Source organism: Aythya ferina (assembly GCF_964211825.1).
Source record: "Aythya ferina genome assembly, chromosome: 4".
Taxonomy (NCBI): Eukaryota; Metazoa; Chordata; class Aves; order Anseriformes; family Anatidae; genus Aythya; species Aythya ferina.
In genome coordinates, this window is record NC_140300.1 from 28,801,991 (window position 1) to 28,819,309 (window position 17,319).

Consider the following 17,319-nt stretch of genomic DNA (forward strand, 5'->3'; position numbering starts at 1 on the left):
CTCCCTCAATTTTGTTGTGATGTGGTATTATTTGCTGTTACAGCAGAGAAAAGTATAACACATGAACTACACTTACTGTAGTATTTTATCAAGTAGGTGAATGAAAGCTTGGCTTCAGTGTGTGTCTTTTTTTGTATGACCAAGCTTACTCATATTAAGATAATGAAAGAATGTGTTTCCAATAAATGTGAGAACAATTATATGCAAACGTAACACTTTGGCTACATAAGTGTGCATAATTATAAAAAAAGGACCTCTCAAATACAACACAAGAGAATAAATTAATCTGTAATTCTAAAGACTACACAAGCCACTTGCAAAATATTCTGAAAAAAAGCAATAGTCTACAATGAAAACATTCTCATTAAAACAATTCTTTCAGAGCCTTTATTTATAAAGGCAAATAAACATACAAAGCAATGTTGTTAGAGGCAATGTCAGTTGCATGCATACATTGAGATATTTTACAGTTTCATTACACACAGTTATAAACATAACACTAAGAAACAAATAATTTTGATATGCTTTTAATGTAATCAAGGAAGTAAAGAAACATTTTAATTTTTTACTGAATCTAATGTAAGAACATTTACATTGTAGTGATTTTTAATTGTACATTAGTAAGGAACTATTTTTGTAAGGAAAACACCATGCCCAGGCATTCCTGCAGCATAAGTTCTAGGTCAGGAGTCTAAAATCCTGCAAAATAAGAAAAAGTTTTAGCTGTTGGTATGGTATTGCACAAAATACTTAAAATACGACAGAGGTGTAAGCTATGTTACAAAACAGAATATCATAATATTGGCACAGATTTATTATTTTTTCTGTCCAAAGAGTTGCATGATTTGAAATTAAGTCCTGAAGTTCGCTAATTTCAATGTGAGGGCAGTTCTTCTGTGTAAGAACAGTAGGTTTATCACCAGGTCATCAGCTTACTTCTCAGTATGTATTTGGCAGGAGGTTGAATCAGTTTTTCCTGATGTACACCTATCATCATTGGTAACTTTCCAAACTGTCTACAAATCTGGGATCTTTTCCCTTTCTTGCTGCCCAAAACCCCTCTGTGTTCTCTGTTCTAGGAACTGAGTAGCTATAGCTTCTACTAACTTTAGACAAAGACAAGTGAATTTAGCACATCTGTTAGAAGTTTGTCTCCAGAAATCTATTTCTAAACATAAGTACCATGGAATATTTGTATAAGAATAATGTAATTTCAGTATAGGTCATGATTAAAAGCATTAAATAAATACCTCCTTAGCGAAAATCCACTGATCTCTTTCCGTTGCGTGGCTGAAAGACAAATATCCAATAAGCACTGCATAAAGCTGAGTGGTTTCAGTAGCAAAGCCCCATAGAACTTGGTATGTCTAACCTTATTTCAAGCCCTACATTATCAGGGAAGACTGTAAATCTTCATCAGTTTTGTACAGTAGTTATGCACTCTTACTTCTAAAAAATCAATTTCTAAATACTTTAGAAATTGTTATTTTGATATATTTTAGAATATTAGTTCAATACGTTAAGATCCTCCTATGGATCTATTAGAGGCAATACTTGTTTTCCAAGACAGTTAATATTTACCACAGCAAAAAAAGTATCAGTAGTTAATCTCTTTTGATTTTTAATATATTTTTGATACTTCAGTTTCACCAAGAAGTCCCAAACTAGCTCAGCTATTCTGATTACTTTGCAACGACAGATTCTGTGCTATACAAAATGTACCTGAAGTCATTGGTTGAGTATTTCTCATCATTTACAAAGAAAACAAACAATTCTAGTGGAATTGCTTACAGAGAGAAGCTCTTACAAAAAAATGTAAGAACAATTCTTACTCTACTTTACTGTTTTCTCTACTTTTTTGGGGGTAACAGTCAGCCTGGGGAAAAAAAAAAAAAAAAAAAAAAAAAAAAAAGCAGAATAAACCATACCCTGAAGAAAAAGTAGCCTCTACTTTGAATTCCTCCAGCTCCTTGAAGGTCCTCCTGAAAAAAAAAAAAAAAAAAAAAAAATATATATATATATATATAGAGAGAGAGAGAGAGAGAGAGAGAGTATTCTAAATCATATCTAGTCTTGTGAATGACCCCATGCTTATCATAAGTACGTAAGCAACCTCTTCGGTACTACTATATAGTCTTGCCCCCTTAAGCCATATGGTATATATGTTTCTCCGGGTAACAAGGAAGATCATATCTTCATGTAGGAACTGAATAAAACACATGAATGAGGGCCAAAATCCACCTAAGGTTTTGCATCAGTTCAGATTGCTTTAGAATTCTACTAGTAATGATGAGCAGTCTTTGACTTTCCAGGTTTCATCACTCAAATACAACCGTTCTCCGTAGTGATGGAGTCTCCATATAGAGTTGGTCTTTGCACCTCACAGCACAACAACAATGTAAAGCTTAAAAAATTGTAAATATATGGGTTCCAGACAAGGAATGAGATCACAGACTGATCCCAGAGATATATCCAGATCACCCTTCTCAGAATGACTCTGAGAAATATTTATTTTAAAATAAAAGACCAGTGCTTATGCTATTCTATTGTACTCATGTTGCACATACTGAGAAAAAACTGTCTGCTGATCTACACAAAAAGGAGCAAAAAAAGATCAGTGAAGAAAACAGAAATTCTGTTTAAATGTAGCAAGTAAAGGGAATGAAGTATCCATCTGTTTTAATGAGACCTTCATGATTAGACAAGATATAAACTTAATCACAAAATTTTCATCCTCTATGTTAAAAATTTTCATCCTCTATGTCTGTCCTGTAGAGGGAGACATAGGCCAATTCAGAAATTAAATACTTCAAATCTTGTGCTTAGCAGAACATAGAATTTAGATGGAATATATCTACTGTATGCTCTCTTAGCAACAATAGTGTTTCTCAATTTAAAAATGTGAAATCTCTGTGGTAATAATAATAACCAGAGTTGTCACAGGGAGAATTCACTTCATGCTCTATTCTAATGCTGTAAGAATTGTGTAAAACAGGATGGCGCCCATCATTTCCAAACACAGCAATATCTTCAATCCAAGAAAACTTTCAAAGGAAACAGGGCTTAAACTATAAGTAATTTTTGAGTCTTGCTTTTAATTTTGACTTCCGTTCATCACGTATGCCATTATACACAGTTTCTTTGCTGTGTGTAAAACATCTGTGTGATTTTTATATTGTCCACCACATTCTGGAGTTACCTGAGTTTGAAATGCCCATCTCAGATCTACAATCCATTACATATTACAGGGTTTTAAATTTTATTTTACTGTCTGTTAATGGAGCTTTCTACATTGCTATATTCTGTCTTTTCAGATACTTGGAGTGTCTTACAGTGTTTATATTTCATTATTTTTCTACTTGTGTTCTTATTATTTGAAAAAATACCCTTATAGTTTCTTATTTGAGCCCAGGTGAGAAACGCTCCACTAAAAATGAAATTGCCCAGAAGAAGCTGAACTATGTTGGAGTATGCCAAATATGCTATGACTTTTAGGTTGCTGTCTTTTAATTAGTGAATTCATTCTGTTTCCATGAATTGTGCCACCATCCTCAATGGAAGCAAATTCAGGATATTAAAGTATTCTAGCAAAAGGACCTTATTGGATTTAAACATCAGGTTGTTTTCACCTATAGTAATTCTGTGTTCTTTCATTTATGCTGTCCTTACTATTTGTCTTATTTAGCATATATGGTTATTTTGAAAACAAAAACAGAAGAATATTCTCTGCCAATATGAAGGTCTAACAGCAGTTCAAGTCAATGCTGTCACAGAAGGTAAATTTCAACCTGTATTTTCCAATTAGATGAGTAATGGGTTAATTTTTTCATAACAATTTTAGCCTTGCAGAGTGGTTCATGAGTAGATGTGCCAACTCTTAAAGTTCTTATATGTGGCCAGGTTATGTCACTGGACTGACATAAATTATAAGAAAAATGAGTCTAGTTTTTACACAGTTCCTCTCCATTTAAAATTTAGAAGTCAGGAAGAATATTACACATATTAAAGTAGTAGGGGCTGCTTCATAAATTGGATCATATTTTTACCTGCCTTTTACTGCAAAGATTTTGTCCTTTACTGTTTGGTGAGTTAGATATATGTGTGGGCACTGCACTGTTAAGGACATCCATCTTATGCTATTTTTCTAGACAAATTTGAGTATATAAATTTAATGTTTGATCTTTTATAATTATTATTTTATTTTATAGCTTGTCTGTAATTGCTCATGAGGACCTCTGGCTCAATATTTACCCTGTTCCTTCTCACATGAGGAAAACTAGAACTACATTCAACTACGGAGCATGCAGCCATCCACTGAGGAGGGCTATGTCCTGTTCTTGCACATAGGAAGATAATGAAAGAAAAAAAAGAAAAAAAAAAAGAAAAAAAAAACACTCAATGTGATAATGGGAAAAGTCTGACTAAGAGCAGCAATTACAGAGATTTTTATTTCACTTGAAACTCTGGCATCAAACACTTAAAATATCAAGGAATTTTATCATGCCATGTATCACCGTTTCTTGGCTTTCTATTTTTTAATCAATGATTCACCTAATCTTGTTGAAAAGAAATTGCAGAAGCATTTAACCTTGTTGAAAAAAATCAAACATCTACTTGTCGCCACAGTGGCTTATATTTACAATCAAATAAAAGTTAGTTTAAGCTTTGAATTTCATTTACTACTTTTATTACTTCCACACCTTTTTTTTTTTTTCCATGTTATATTCTAGAGTGTTAAAGAAATGCTTTTATTTCATTAATTTTTTTATGTCTTAAGACATAAGATCAACAGAGACCCAAGTCAAAGACTGGAAAACTTTGATGGACCCAGAAAATCGGAGCAATATCAAACAAGACTATTTCTCCTTTCAGAGGTCAGACTAGACCAGAAACATTTAATAGGTGGAATAAAGAATTTCTGAAATAACTCACTGTCCTTAAACCAGGAACTGCTCTTTATCTCTTTAAACCTTTTTAACCTTTAATACCCTTTAAACCCTAAATCAACCACTCAGGAGTTGTGAAATGCCAGATTTAAGGTCAACTGTGCGTGCCTCTTTATTGCCCTGCCCACTAGTTTTCACTGTCCTTGCTAGCCAGAACCATTCTTCTTCTTACCGGTTCCTCATCAAAGAGACCTAAAGCGTCTGTGCCCATCCCAATCGTGACTACATTTCCCTTCCTTCCTTCCAGCTTCTATTTCCAGTAACCTTGGCCCTTCAAAGCTCAGCTCACAGTTTCACTTTTTCACCGTCAAGGCTTTTCCTGAGGTTTCATTCTGTGCTGCTGTGTCAATACTGAAAGCATAAGTCTCTGCATGAATTCTAGTATTGTCTTTTTCTTTTCCGTGACAGTTTTCCTCCATATAACCTTTAAAATAATGAAGGTGTTTTGCTGTTGTTGCTGTTGATTTTCTTTTTTCAAAAATCCATTCTGCCTTAGTTGAACTTCATGGGTTAAAGAAACCTGAGAAGGATGCATTTTTTTGGTTGTTGTTTGGTTTGTTTTGTTTTCAGTCTGAAAAGGATGGAATCAGGGAGAGTGTTAAGTAACTGAAATCATACTTACAAGAAGAAAAGTTAGCTATTTTCTGTAAAAGATGGCTCTGTATGCATACATATCTTTTACCACTCTTACATAATGACAGTAATGCTGTCACATATGCTATGATGTGGTGCTGCATCCATGCAAAGGGCATTAATATACCTCTGCTTTTTGATTTTTGAAATTGGAAAGTGTATTTGCTGCAAAAACACCCAAATTTTATAATATTTTGGAAACAATGGGTTTCAAAAAAAAAAACTATTTCAGTGTATTGGAAAATTTTGCTCCCAAACACAGTACTTTTCTATGGAAAATAAGTTTTACAATGCCTCCAGGGCTCAATAATATATACGTATGAAAGGGTCAGACTTTACAAAGCACTGAGTGACTTAGCTGTCTTCATGACAGTATAAAGTTATTCTGCACCTTTTAAAATAGGGTTCAAATTGTGTACCCTAATGGTTTTAGAAGAATACCTTAAATTCAAAGCTCTTACATCTGCTAAACAGCTGGCGAGTGCTCATTCTTTATTCCCAAACTGAAAACTCCAAAATAAAAGATGTTCCAAGTTTTGTGCCCCTCTGATTAATGCCTATTTTATTATTTAAAAAACAAAACAAACAAACAAAAAAGTTTTCAAATGTTTATCTCCATCTATGATACTCAAAGTGAGAAGATATATTTCTTTTCTTACGTTTTGTTTCTGCAGATACTAAATCAGGTAATAAGATAATTAAATAGTAATTTAACATCCCTTAAAGGTTGATAAGAACAAATAGAAATAAAATCTCCATAGAAAGAGATGTCATTATATTCTCAAAGGGCTCATTTCTATAGCTTTTGCTTCAGAAAGCTAAAACACTCTGGGCAAAAACTGTAACAAAGAAAGAACTTTCTTATCTGCACCTTAAATTGAATAGTAACATTGCCTATAAATTGCTTGGAAAGTCTTCATGCTATAAGTCATAAATAACATGCTTAAGGAGTAAATATGGTTTGAATTCCATCTGGGGAGAAAAAAAGAACCCACCCCTCGAAAATATAATTCAACTGCAATATAATGATAGTGATCAATTTGAAAGTATTTTTCTTTTTTTGAAGAAAGTACCAGGTCCATTTTGATATCTAGGCTCTACCAGTGTTCTATGTTAAGCATGTATTACTTTAGAGTTGCAAATGGTAAAGATCAGCAGGATTATTTTTCATTCATTAAGGAATAGAAAAAACAATGCACATTTCCAATGAAAACACATCAGTGTGACATTAAACCTTGAAAATAAAAGTGCCATGAGCAGAAATGTCTACACGGACATTTTAGATGTGCTAATGAGTCATCAAACATGAGAATGCAAGCATGCAGAGTTTAATATTACATACGTCCACTTTGTGTCTCTTCAGTCTTCTCTCATTAAGCTGGGGAACGAGTTGCAGCAAAGGATGCAGGACAGAGGACTGAGAGGACACGAACACAGACACATGAGCAACAATGAAATTCTGACCTCATGATGCAAAAAATGTTTATTCCTGCAGTATTGGCTGATAGACCAATCATGTACCAAGAAAGGACTAAAGATGTTAATTGAGAAACTTGTTTCTGAACATTCTGAATTGACAATAAACTGGTACCAACATTTATATTTACAATACAAATGTGGCTCGCACAGTGATGGAGGAACAAGATACGCATCCTCACTTTTACTCACTGAAAGAACTTTTTACAGTCCTCCTACCCAGGTAACTGCAATTGTTCAGACCTTGATCAGCCTCTGCATGTGGCACAGAGAACATTCCCATACGCTACACTTACTGACTGTGATCATCTGCTATGGAAGGTAACATCTTTAATCTTCATTGTACTGAAAAGTTCATTTTACTTTACACTTAAAGAAGATTTTATTTTTTTTTTTTAACTGGAAAACAGTTCAAAGGAGGGATCCAATCTGAAGTAAATTTTGTAACCATGGCACCAGTCACTCTCCCTAACAAACTCTAATCCTGAAATTCCTTATGCTTGACAAGACTTTGTATGCTCACACACAGCCTGGATAAGTGCATCAGCATTGTGTGTATTGCCCCAGGCAGTGACTAGCAAAACAGAACCTTGTGGGCCTGTAGAGAGAGGCCCACAGTGAGAGAGAAAGTAGAAAAACCTATATGCCATAAACTAAGTCAAACCTTCAACTCATGTGAATTACTTACAAACATAATTAAAAGATGATGTATTTTTGATACAATACTTCTTAGAAAAGTAATGCAGCAAAGAGAAATGTAATTTACGGAATAAGTAGAATTACTGAAGTGATAACATTTTTAATAGGTAAAATTTCTTGCCTACTTGGAGTCAATTTTGCACTGTCTGCCTAAGGTATTCAATGAAGAACCATAATATCTAAAGTAAATGTCTGACATGAGTGGAGGAGTTAAAGAGCATCCCACCTGGACACCTGGGCTCTGTCTTGCAGTTAGTGGAGAGAGATTAATGAAGCCAAAAAAATATTTAGCTCATATAATTTACTGTCTCTGAGAAATGGGCTAGAAGACAACCAAATGAATATCTAAACCAGAAGTGAGAAAGCAGTAATCTCTGTGGGCAGGCAGAGGCAAAGGTCTTCAGGATGGGGAAGAAGGCACTGCAGTAACCTCTTAAGCAGAAGCAGCAGCAGAAATAGCTAATTTCCCTGTGCCCTGATTGTCATGAAAATCTCCAGAGCAACTCTATTGTGAAAATATTGACTGCAACATCAGCAGTATTCTCAGGAGGCCTAGAAAACAGTATCACTTTCTAAGGAATATAGAGCTTATTTCTGAAGAAATTTAAGCAACAAGGCAGTAATGGACATAAACATATAAAAATGACTGTTAAGAAATGAGAAGACATGAACATGTTTAACTTTCTCAAGTTCTGTGGTACACAGAAAAAAAAAATAGATGCACAGACATAGCAGATTATGTCTTCACTTTAAAAGCAAGGGTGGATCACACATAGTTTATTTGTTGGCTATTAGAATATTTTTATAACAATAATACTAGTCTCTTTTTAAAATGATATTTCTCATTTATAATATACTCCAAAGTCTGAATGATCTCTTTTGCCTGATATTTGTGACATGCACAAATAGAAACATACCATTTAATTAAGAATTAATAAAGATGCACTAAGAGCTTTAAATATTTAGGGTCATGTTCTCAACTTCTGTAAATCAGCATTGTTTCACTGCATATGTAATGTTCTAGAAGCAAGAATTTGATCTTATTCTTTAATGTTGAAACTACGAGACTAAGATGCAGTTGGGATTCCCTAAATGTTGTTTTCCATTTCCACACTTTTACATCATTGATGATCCTCTCCATGTTATTAAAACACATTCTGTATTTTAAACATGAAACACCAAGTGCCAAGCTTCACAGATGGAGAGATTACTGCAGAAAGGAACATCTTGTTTCTATGGACAGGCACACATGTATTCACAAGGAGGTGCTATGCCACTTACCATGATGTCTGAGTTGCCTGAGTCATGAGTCTTAGAATAATGAAATAAGAACTGTTCAAAAAAATTAAAAGTGGGGTTTTACTACAAAACAAGGCAAGGGAGTTAGGATTTTCTTGACAATTTTAAAGTGATCATAAAACAGACTTAGAAATCTTACCCTTTTGGTGTTGTCTTTTTCATCTAAACCCTGTGGGAATAATAATCAGTAGAGAGGCTTTTATTTATTAAATATATGTATGTACATATATATATATTGGACAGTTTTAATTCATAGAATCATAGCAGAACCTGAGCTGTAAGAGATCACATTGGAAAGACCAAGTCCAATTCCTGGCTCCACACAGGACCACCCAAAGTTCAGACCCTGTGTCTGAGTGTGTTGTCCAAATGCTTCTTGAACTCCATCAGGCTTGGTGCTGTGACTGTTGCCCTGGGGAGCCTGTCCCAGTGCCCGACCACCCTCTGGGTGCAGAACCTTTCCCTAACCCCCAGCCTGACCCTCCCCTGTCCCAGTTCCATGCCACCCCCTCGGGTCCTGTTGCTGTCCCCAGAGAGCAGAGCTCAGCGCCTGCCCCTCCGTTCCCCTCGTGAGGGAGCTGCAGGCCGCCATGAAGCCTCCCCTTGGGTTCCTCTGCTCTGGGCTGAAATTACATTTTAAACTTCAATACTGGATTGAAATATTGTTCTTCCTTGACACATATATACTAGGTCTTTGCTTATCAACATAACTACTCTTTTGAAACCTGGCAGAGAGCATTGGTTATTTCTACTAGAAGAATTGAAGGGGTTAGTGGATGCTCCTTTTTTCAGAGTAAGAACTGCCATACTACTTCCAGCACTGCTGGGCACTTCAGGTACTGGGTCCTCAGAATTCACTGTAGGCACTGGCACATGGAGACATCAGGCTTCAGAAATGCTAAGGAGCCTTTCATGTGTGTTACCTGCGGTTTCTGGAGAAATCCCATGACCAAAAAACAAAGTTCTTCCAGTGCACTGGACACCTAATGCAAAGAAAATAGGAACTCAGTATCAAACTACCAATCCTACTGCATATGATAAACATCATAAACAGTGAAGAAACCTCTGTCTGACTCACCTGAGGCTGAGAATCTGTGGACAGGTAGGTAGAACATGCATCGTCTATCTGTAAAAGTTGACACAATCCTTTTTTAAAACTGCAGATTAATATAAACAAGTTAAATATCTATATTCTCAAAACTAGTTTGGTGCAGCCAGGGACATGTCAAGCTTTTCCACTAGAAGGAATGAGTATAGGAGCATTCATGAAATATTTTGAATGCAAGGGGGAAAAAAGAAAGCAAATTTATATATGCTTGATCTCAACAACCACATATATGTGTCCTTTATTCTCTTATACCATTCATACCCCTGCTAATTGAAATTGTCTCTAAGTAAGTCATATTTTAAATGATGATTGTAAGCATCTGGGGCATGGGCTATGAACATAGATACCTTCTATACAATCTTTGGATTACACAAAACTGCAAAGAAAATGATAAAACTAAAGCAAGTGATCCAATACACCGTCCTCAAACACTACTCTGCAAGTTGTATTCGAGCATCCCTGCAGGTGTTTGACCCACGCATCTCTTGAGTGATTATGATATGTGCCAGCACATCTTATGCATGCTACTCAATTTGTGTGAGTCACCCAGCAGACAATATCTGAGGTTTGCACTGATTTCTTTGGCACATGAGGGGCCTTACAATATTTTGTTTAGAGGAGATGGTTCCCAAATTACAATGCTAGTAAGAAACACATTTGATATAGTTCAAGGGATCTAAACTCAAAGTGTGCTGTTGAAGAAGCTGTTGTCATTAAGTTTAGACCCATCATCAAAGAGAGGAACATGAGGTGTGTAGACACACAAGTAGACACAAATAATAATAATAAAAAAATCCACAGACCAAACCAAGAAGCCCCTGTCTGTTTAGCTGTGTGGCTTATCTCTTAAAAAAAGCCAGTCAGCACCTGGGAGAGAATCTAAGAAAACCACGGTTTAATAAGGCCCGTGCTCTCCAACCACCAGCAAAACTGTAGTGCAAATACTTTGAGTTGGAAGTAGACCGTTTCTCCTGAAGCTCAAAGGATTTCTGTTCAGTGACTTTGAATAGTCTCTGTGTGACACGCTGTAAGCTTTTAGCACCCACAACAACCTGTGGTAAGGGTTTCCTGAACACCACAAGAAATAACATTTTTGTTTGTCTCGATCAGTCCTTCCAAAGCTATCTTCATTCAGTGCTATCATGATCTTGTCTTGGAAGAAGTAACAAATAAGTGATTCTTAGCCATCCTCTCCTTACTGTTCATGACATTGTATGGACAGTCATACCTTATTTCTATTGTCTCTCTTCCAAGATGAAAGAGTCTTACAGTACTGAACCATTTTTGATGGAAGTATTGATCAGGTAGGGAGAAGTGGATAAAGGACATCTGAATTCATGGAAGTAATTTTACAAGTGCTGAGAGGTCAAAGTATTCTGTAAGGAAAAGGAAAAATCTCCAGTGCTCCAACAGAAGTTGCACAGTTTAATAATAATGAAAAAAAGAGGCTTAACTTTTAAATTGTATCAACTGCAAGCTGCACTGATATGCGCCAGGTTTTTTTCCACTGAATACTTGATGCTGTTATTCTAGGTGCCAAAAAGCTTTGCCAATCATTATTATGTTCACAGACTGCATCAAAATTCTTGGTTTTAAAATAAAGAGTGGGCAATGCAACGGGTCTTATGATTTTATTATAGGTACAAAGCCCTAAACAGCAGTCTTTAGTGAAGAAAACATTAACTGAAAAAAGCAATAAACAAATAATGCATATCTGAGTACTCCAAGACAAGGGATGATTCATTTCTCTAGAGACAACCTATGAGAAAGCATTAGCAGAGATAGTGGGAAAGCTAATAGCTCACAAGATCCCCCCTCAAATAGTTTTTGTTGGTAACACAACCTCCCTGCTCTCTTTTCCCTTCATCTTGCAGATGATTGTCTCCGCGTATATTTGTTCAGCTTCACCACTTTCAGGGTAAGAAAATGTAGAGATAGAAATTAGCAGTGAATGACCTAAACCAAGCTTAAGTCATTTTGGAAACCTATTTTAAAAATGTCCTGTTTCTTGTGGTTGTTTATTTGTTGGCTTATCTGCTTGGTTTTTGGTTTGAGGTGTCAAGTAGAGATCTACTGTATTTCGACGGCAGGACAAACCAAAGACTACTTTGTGTTCAACACAGTCCAAAGCAATGCATCTCTCAGCTAAAATCTGCATGGAAAAAGCAAGGACCAGAGAAAACCCACAGTTTCTGTTGATTCCTCCTTTTCAAAATTGAAAGAAAGAATTAAAAAAAAAAAAAAAGTGTTTTATCTTTTTTTTTTTTTTTAATTTAATAATTCCTATGGTCCTTGATGCTTCTTTTCAGTAATTTTCTCTCCTTCCTCAGAAGTGTGGCCTGAGGGTGGGAGCCTGCCAGTTATTTGGGGTTGGTTAAATAACATAAAGAAATGAAAGGATGTTAGAAAGGTCCTATATTTCTAAACTCAGAACCATTCCTGGAAAATACTTGTTTAATTTTGAGGCAGTGCTTCTCCTGAGTGATCAGCTAATAAAGTAACAAGCAGGGAAGAACACTCTAAGAAACTCCATTATGGTTTTGTAGCCGGGCTGATTTCAGGTATATACCTACACATCAAATTCTCTTTTTTTTAGTTCTTAGATCCTCTCCAGTCCTGTATTATTCCTGTTATAGAATTGAGTTTTATACTGTTTGTGTTACATAATTTTGCACAGAATTTAGTATTTCATGTATACTTCTTTGTTCACTGAAATCAATAGGAACCTTGCCTTTGCCTCCAGTAAGCATAGGGGTTAATCCGATATCATAAATAGCAAATCCTAGCAATAAATGTAGAAATATATAAAAAAGTATATATTTAATCTGGAATTTAAACAACTCATTCTCATAAAGTCCTTCTAGCTATTAGGATCTTGCTTCCCAAGAGATCACTTTATCCCAGGACAAAAGTACCACCAGGGCTTGTTCAAGTGCCAGTCTAGGAAGAAGTCAGTGTTTGAGTCAATACTTCCAAAATGAGCTGACAAAAAGGCAGTGTGTTCTGTAATGGCCTCAATTTGAAGAAATTTACTCCGTATATCTGCACCCATGGTGAGTCACTTGCTTTCTAATGTTATCAGAAGGTACAAAATTAATGTCAGCAGCACGCTTGAAGATTACAGCAATGCCAGGGCATGCAGCTCGCAGGCTGAACCCTCTCTGTGTTATGCCCTGCTGTCCTGTCTGTTCCAAAAGGGCACAAAAAAGCCCATGTTGACACACAAGTAACATCCAAGAATGCAAAAAATGCTAAAAAAAATGCAAAGTTCAAAGATGGGAATGGAAGTTAGAGTTGTAATTGGTATAAAATGTTGAAGGGGCAAACTGCAACAGGATATTATCCTCCATCTAGTAAATTAACATGCTAGGATGTGATTAAATGCATTGTCCCAGCACTGCTTGCAGACAGAAGAAGCAAGAGGTGGATTGGATGAGTTGAAACAACTACTGCCTGTCACGCACAGACTATAAAGATACCAGGCAAGACACAGTATTGCTTCCAGGGACAAGGTCTATACAGGAGAAGTAAGACTGGAAGAAGAAGGACCTGAACTCCATGCTAAAGAAACAGTGGAGAGTGAGGTGTGACCATAGCAAGGACCAGAACAGTTTTTTTTTTTTAATCTTGTATCCCTGCTCTAGTAGCAATAAATTGCCACAGACATTCCCAGCTTTCACCCCACAGCCAAGGGTTTTTCCCAGGCATGGCTGAACCAGCTTGCCCATGATGCTCACCTCCTTCCACAGCTGCAAATCCTGATCTGCATCAAGTGCTTGGGATGGCATCGGTGCACCTGGAAGCACAAACACTGCTTAGCAATACTGTACAGTAGGGCTCATCTTGTAAGTATCCCATGTCAGTGCTGTAAATAAAAACTCTGAGGGTAACAGGGTCCCCAGAACCTGCAAAGCCAAAATACGGACACTCATGTCTCTGAGCAATAAGCAGTGTGAAAGCCACTCAGTTTTCATCACGAGTCAGGCTGGCATTAGTTTGTTCTCAGTGTTTAGCAGCAGGAAAAAAATTTGTCTGGCTGCTGTTGAATGCTAGGAAAACACATTGTGGCATCTACAGCCTCGAGTGTCCTGAGGGCTCAGCTCACCTGCAGTGCCAGTGCGGGAAGTTATTATTTATCTAGTTATTATTTTACTGTAATTTTATCTGGCGGCATAATCCTAATTATATTGTGTTACCAGAGTCTCCATCTCACCCAGGAGGGGGGCTGGTGCTGGAAAGGAAACCCCAAGCAGCCATCCAGTTTCTCCTAAAGCTACTGCCCAGGATCCGTGCCTGACAGCTCTATACACTGTTCTACCACACCTCAGGTGAACAGTTTTTATAACCTCCCAGGCAGTCTATTATTAACTGTGATTGCTTTTTATTAGTAGTATTTTTTTTCCAAAGAATTGCACCAAATTAAACACAAAAATGCTGAAGCTAGACATAGCTAGAATGGCCAGGTGAGCAGGATGTGAAAGCTCATCATGCCCACTTGTTTTAGAAGTACCACAAATAACAACAGGAGTAACTTCCAGGCATAAAAGGGTAAATTCCAAAACCACATTTTGGTACTGGCACAGACTTAAGATGGTTAATTATTATGGATGCTTGTTCTCCTCAGAGAAAGAATTATAGAGGGTGTCTTGATTTCATCCTGTGGAGGAGTGGGATATTTTTGAAATCTCTGAAAGATTTACATGAAAAGAAAACTGCTGTCCAGTGAAAAAAAAAAAAATGCTTTTTTGATGTTTGTTTTAGTTCAAGGAAAAACTCAAAAAAAAAAATAAATAAATAAAGGTGCTACAACTCCCTTTTTTGAAAAATTTTGTTTTGTTTTCTATTCCTAAGTTAGTATGATCATGGTGGAGTATTCCCTGGAGCTGGTGTCTGGATTGCCAGGAGTGGAACAGGGCAACCCTTCGAGTCACCACACTGTTAAATCTTTGCCTGCCCCTCACAGCTCCTGCCTAGCTCCCAAGGCTTTCCAGGGGGAGCAGAAGAAACCCAGCAGCCTGTAAGGCCTGGAGCAGCAGGTGAGGAAGCCTAAATATGACACTTGTGGAGCTTTTTTTTGCCCAGAGCATAAACTTTTGAACAGAGGAGATGCAATTATTTCACCAGCTCTTAAGTTTCTTGAGCCCTTCTGCACTTATTCACAAAAGTCTTATTTTGTGTGCTATCCCCTGTGTTTCATGCTCACAGCAAGCTCCATGTCCCCTCCAGTGCCAAGCATCATCCCCACATCGCCCCATGCAGAATATTGCTTCAGCCTGGAGGGAATTCATTGATTTACACACACACACAATGGCACACACAAGGAAATACAATATTATCTAGTAAGACACACAAAATATCCATGATGGAGGGGAAGAGTGCTCTCCAGGAAAGCAGTCCTATTCAAAAGGAACATAGAGGAGGAAGCCCTTCTGCAAAATTAACACTTGACATATCTGTTCACTTCAATATTGCCAGCTTCAAAAAACCAAACTTCTTGCAAGGCAGCAGAGTGCCGGGTGCGCAATTTCAGTCACTTTTCAACCTGGGATCCACCTCTTAAATCATCTCTCCCCACCACTGCTCTCCATACCCAAGCTCATTCTTATCATTTCTATACAAGTGATGCTAAAATACCGTGTGCCACTGCCATTCTTTGCTTTCATTTTCCCTCCCTCCCCTCTTCCACATCTCCAGAATATATTTTGAACACAGCATGCAGTATGCTCTACTTAGATTTCTTTGCTTCTTGATATTAAGGAAAATATAAAAAAATTAGAACAAAAGCTCCCGATGAAAGTAACTCACTCACTCATAATACACGCAAAGCAGAACTGCTCATTGCACAGCAGCTTGCTGTGCTGTGCTGCTTCGCAGGGTGCAAGGATTTAATGCAGCTGGAGTGGGAAAATACAATTGGAAATACGGTGCCTTTGGCTGTCTTCACAAAGCACTCCCTCCTACAAAAATAGCAACTTTCAGGTGTAACTCAGCATTCCCAATTAAATCAAAGGTAATCAGGCTCTGTGTCTAAAGCAGCCTGCCAACTCTGTCCTTCCCCGCTTAACCCTTTAGTGACTCCGCTTGGAACAAAAGCCACTTCCCCCAGCTGCCGGAGCATGGTTTGGGCAGGACGGGGCAATCCTGCTGGGGTAGGGGAAGGTGCACCCCACCTCCCCACCCCAAAATGTGCTGAGATGAGCCCCCCCTTCCCAGCCCTAACCCCCTTACCCTCCCAGCCTGCTGTCTCCCGAGCATCTCCGCATCTCTCACGGCAGCATCCGATCCCACCCCGGCTCCGCAGCCAAGCAGAGCACCGCAGGGATTTTGTTGGGCTGGGATTTCTCAGCCCCCTTGCAATGATGGGGTCACCCTTCCAGCCCCCCAATTTACAGTAGTGGCCGTGCAGGAAGGGGCTGCAGGGGGATGCTCCTCACCTTTGCAAGCACACATGGAGGAGGCGAGGAGGAGGAGGAGGAGCAGGAGCAGCGGGGACCCTGGCAGCCCCCCGCTGCTCCCCAGGCTGCGTGGCGGGGTGGCCGTGGGAGGCTGCTGGTGGCAGAGCTGTCCCATGACCGTGGTGCCCCCTGCTCTGCCTCCCCGCCGGCTGGCCATGCCCTCGCTCCCTTCCCAAACTTTTTAAGTCTCCCTGACACGTGGACCAGCATCAGCTTGACTCACGGAGGACACGTCACCCGCCCTGCCCACCCCTGCCCATCTCCCCGCCACCCACCCACCCAGGCCCAGACCCTCCTCATCTCCGCCGGTGACTCAGCCCCGCTCCCACCTCGGGGGCAGATCTGTTCCCAAACCTGCTGCAAAGGGGGCATGGCCCTGTTTGGCTTCCAGACACGGGGCTGGGCAGCCTCTAGGGCCTCTCTTCATGACCTCCCTCTTAGAGAAACATCTATGCCTTAAAAAAGCCCCCCAGCTGTGTTGGCAGCCTCGTGATGGAGCACAAAATGGCCGCTGCCCCCTCACCACGCTTGGAAGTTGAAGATGATGGCTTGGGGTGGTGAAGGTGGGCTTTTGGGGACAGCCCAACCCCAGTGTGCTGGGGAGAAGGGGCACAATTTAACACTGGGACATACCACCTGGTGGCTGGAAAGGTGTGGGCACCTTCTGATCGAGAGAAGGACAAGCCCAGTTTGCGAGGAAGCC

At 38.6% G+C, this 17,319-nt stretch overlaps 1 protein-coding gene across 2 annotated transcripts; it reads right to left on the minus strand.

Moving 5' to 3' along the window:
* Positions 1-361: 361 nt before the first annotated feature.
* On the minus strand, positions 362-16,771 carry NMU (neuromedin U). Of its 2 annotated transcripts, XM_084518210.1 has the most exons (10): positions 16,596-16,771; positions 13,899-13,957; positions 10,132-10,179; positions 9,977-10,036; positions 9,193-9,222; positions 9,036-9,086; positions 6,922-6,996; positions 1,929-1,982; positions 1,251-1,290; positions 362-699 (listed from the first exon to the last, which is right to left on the minus strand). In XM_084518210.1, exons 1-9 carry the CDS (start codon positions 16,729-16,731, stop codon positions 1,255-1,257), a joined length of 549 nt encoding a protein of 182 aa, XP_084374336.1. In that variant the 5' UTR covers positions 16,732-16,771; the 3' UTR covers positions 362-699; positions 1,251-1,254. The 2 variants fall into 2 exon arrangements, with proteins under 2 accessions (XP_084374336.1, XP_084374337.1); XM_084518211.1 differs by lacking the exon at positions 9,036-9,086.
* Positions 16,772-17,319: the final 548 nt, after the last annotated feature.

Bases quoted from the DNA above. Each gene is read 5' to 3' on its own strand.
- NMU (XM_084518210.1), bottom strand. From the start codon at position 16,731: ATGGGACAGCTCTGCCACCAGCAGCCTCCCACGGCCACCCCGCCACGC. The intron at 13,958-16,595 runs GTGAGGAGCATC...TTGTGCTTCCAG, and splicing joins CTCCATGTGTGCTTGCAAAG to GTGCACCGATGCCATCCCAA. The intron at 10,037-10,131 runs GTGAGTCAGACA...TCTTTGCATTAG, and splicing joins CCACAGATTCTCAGCCTCAG to GTGTCCAGTGCACTGGAAGA.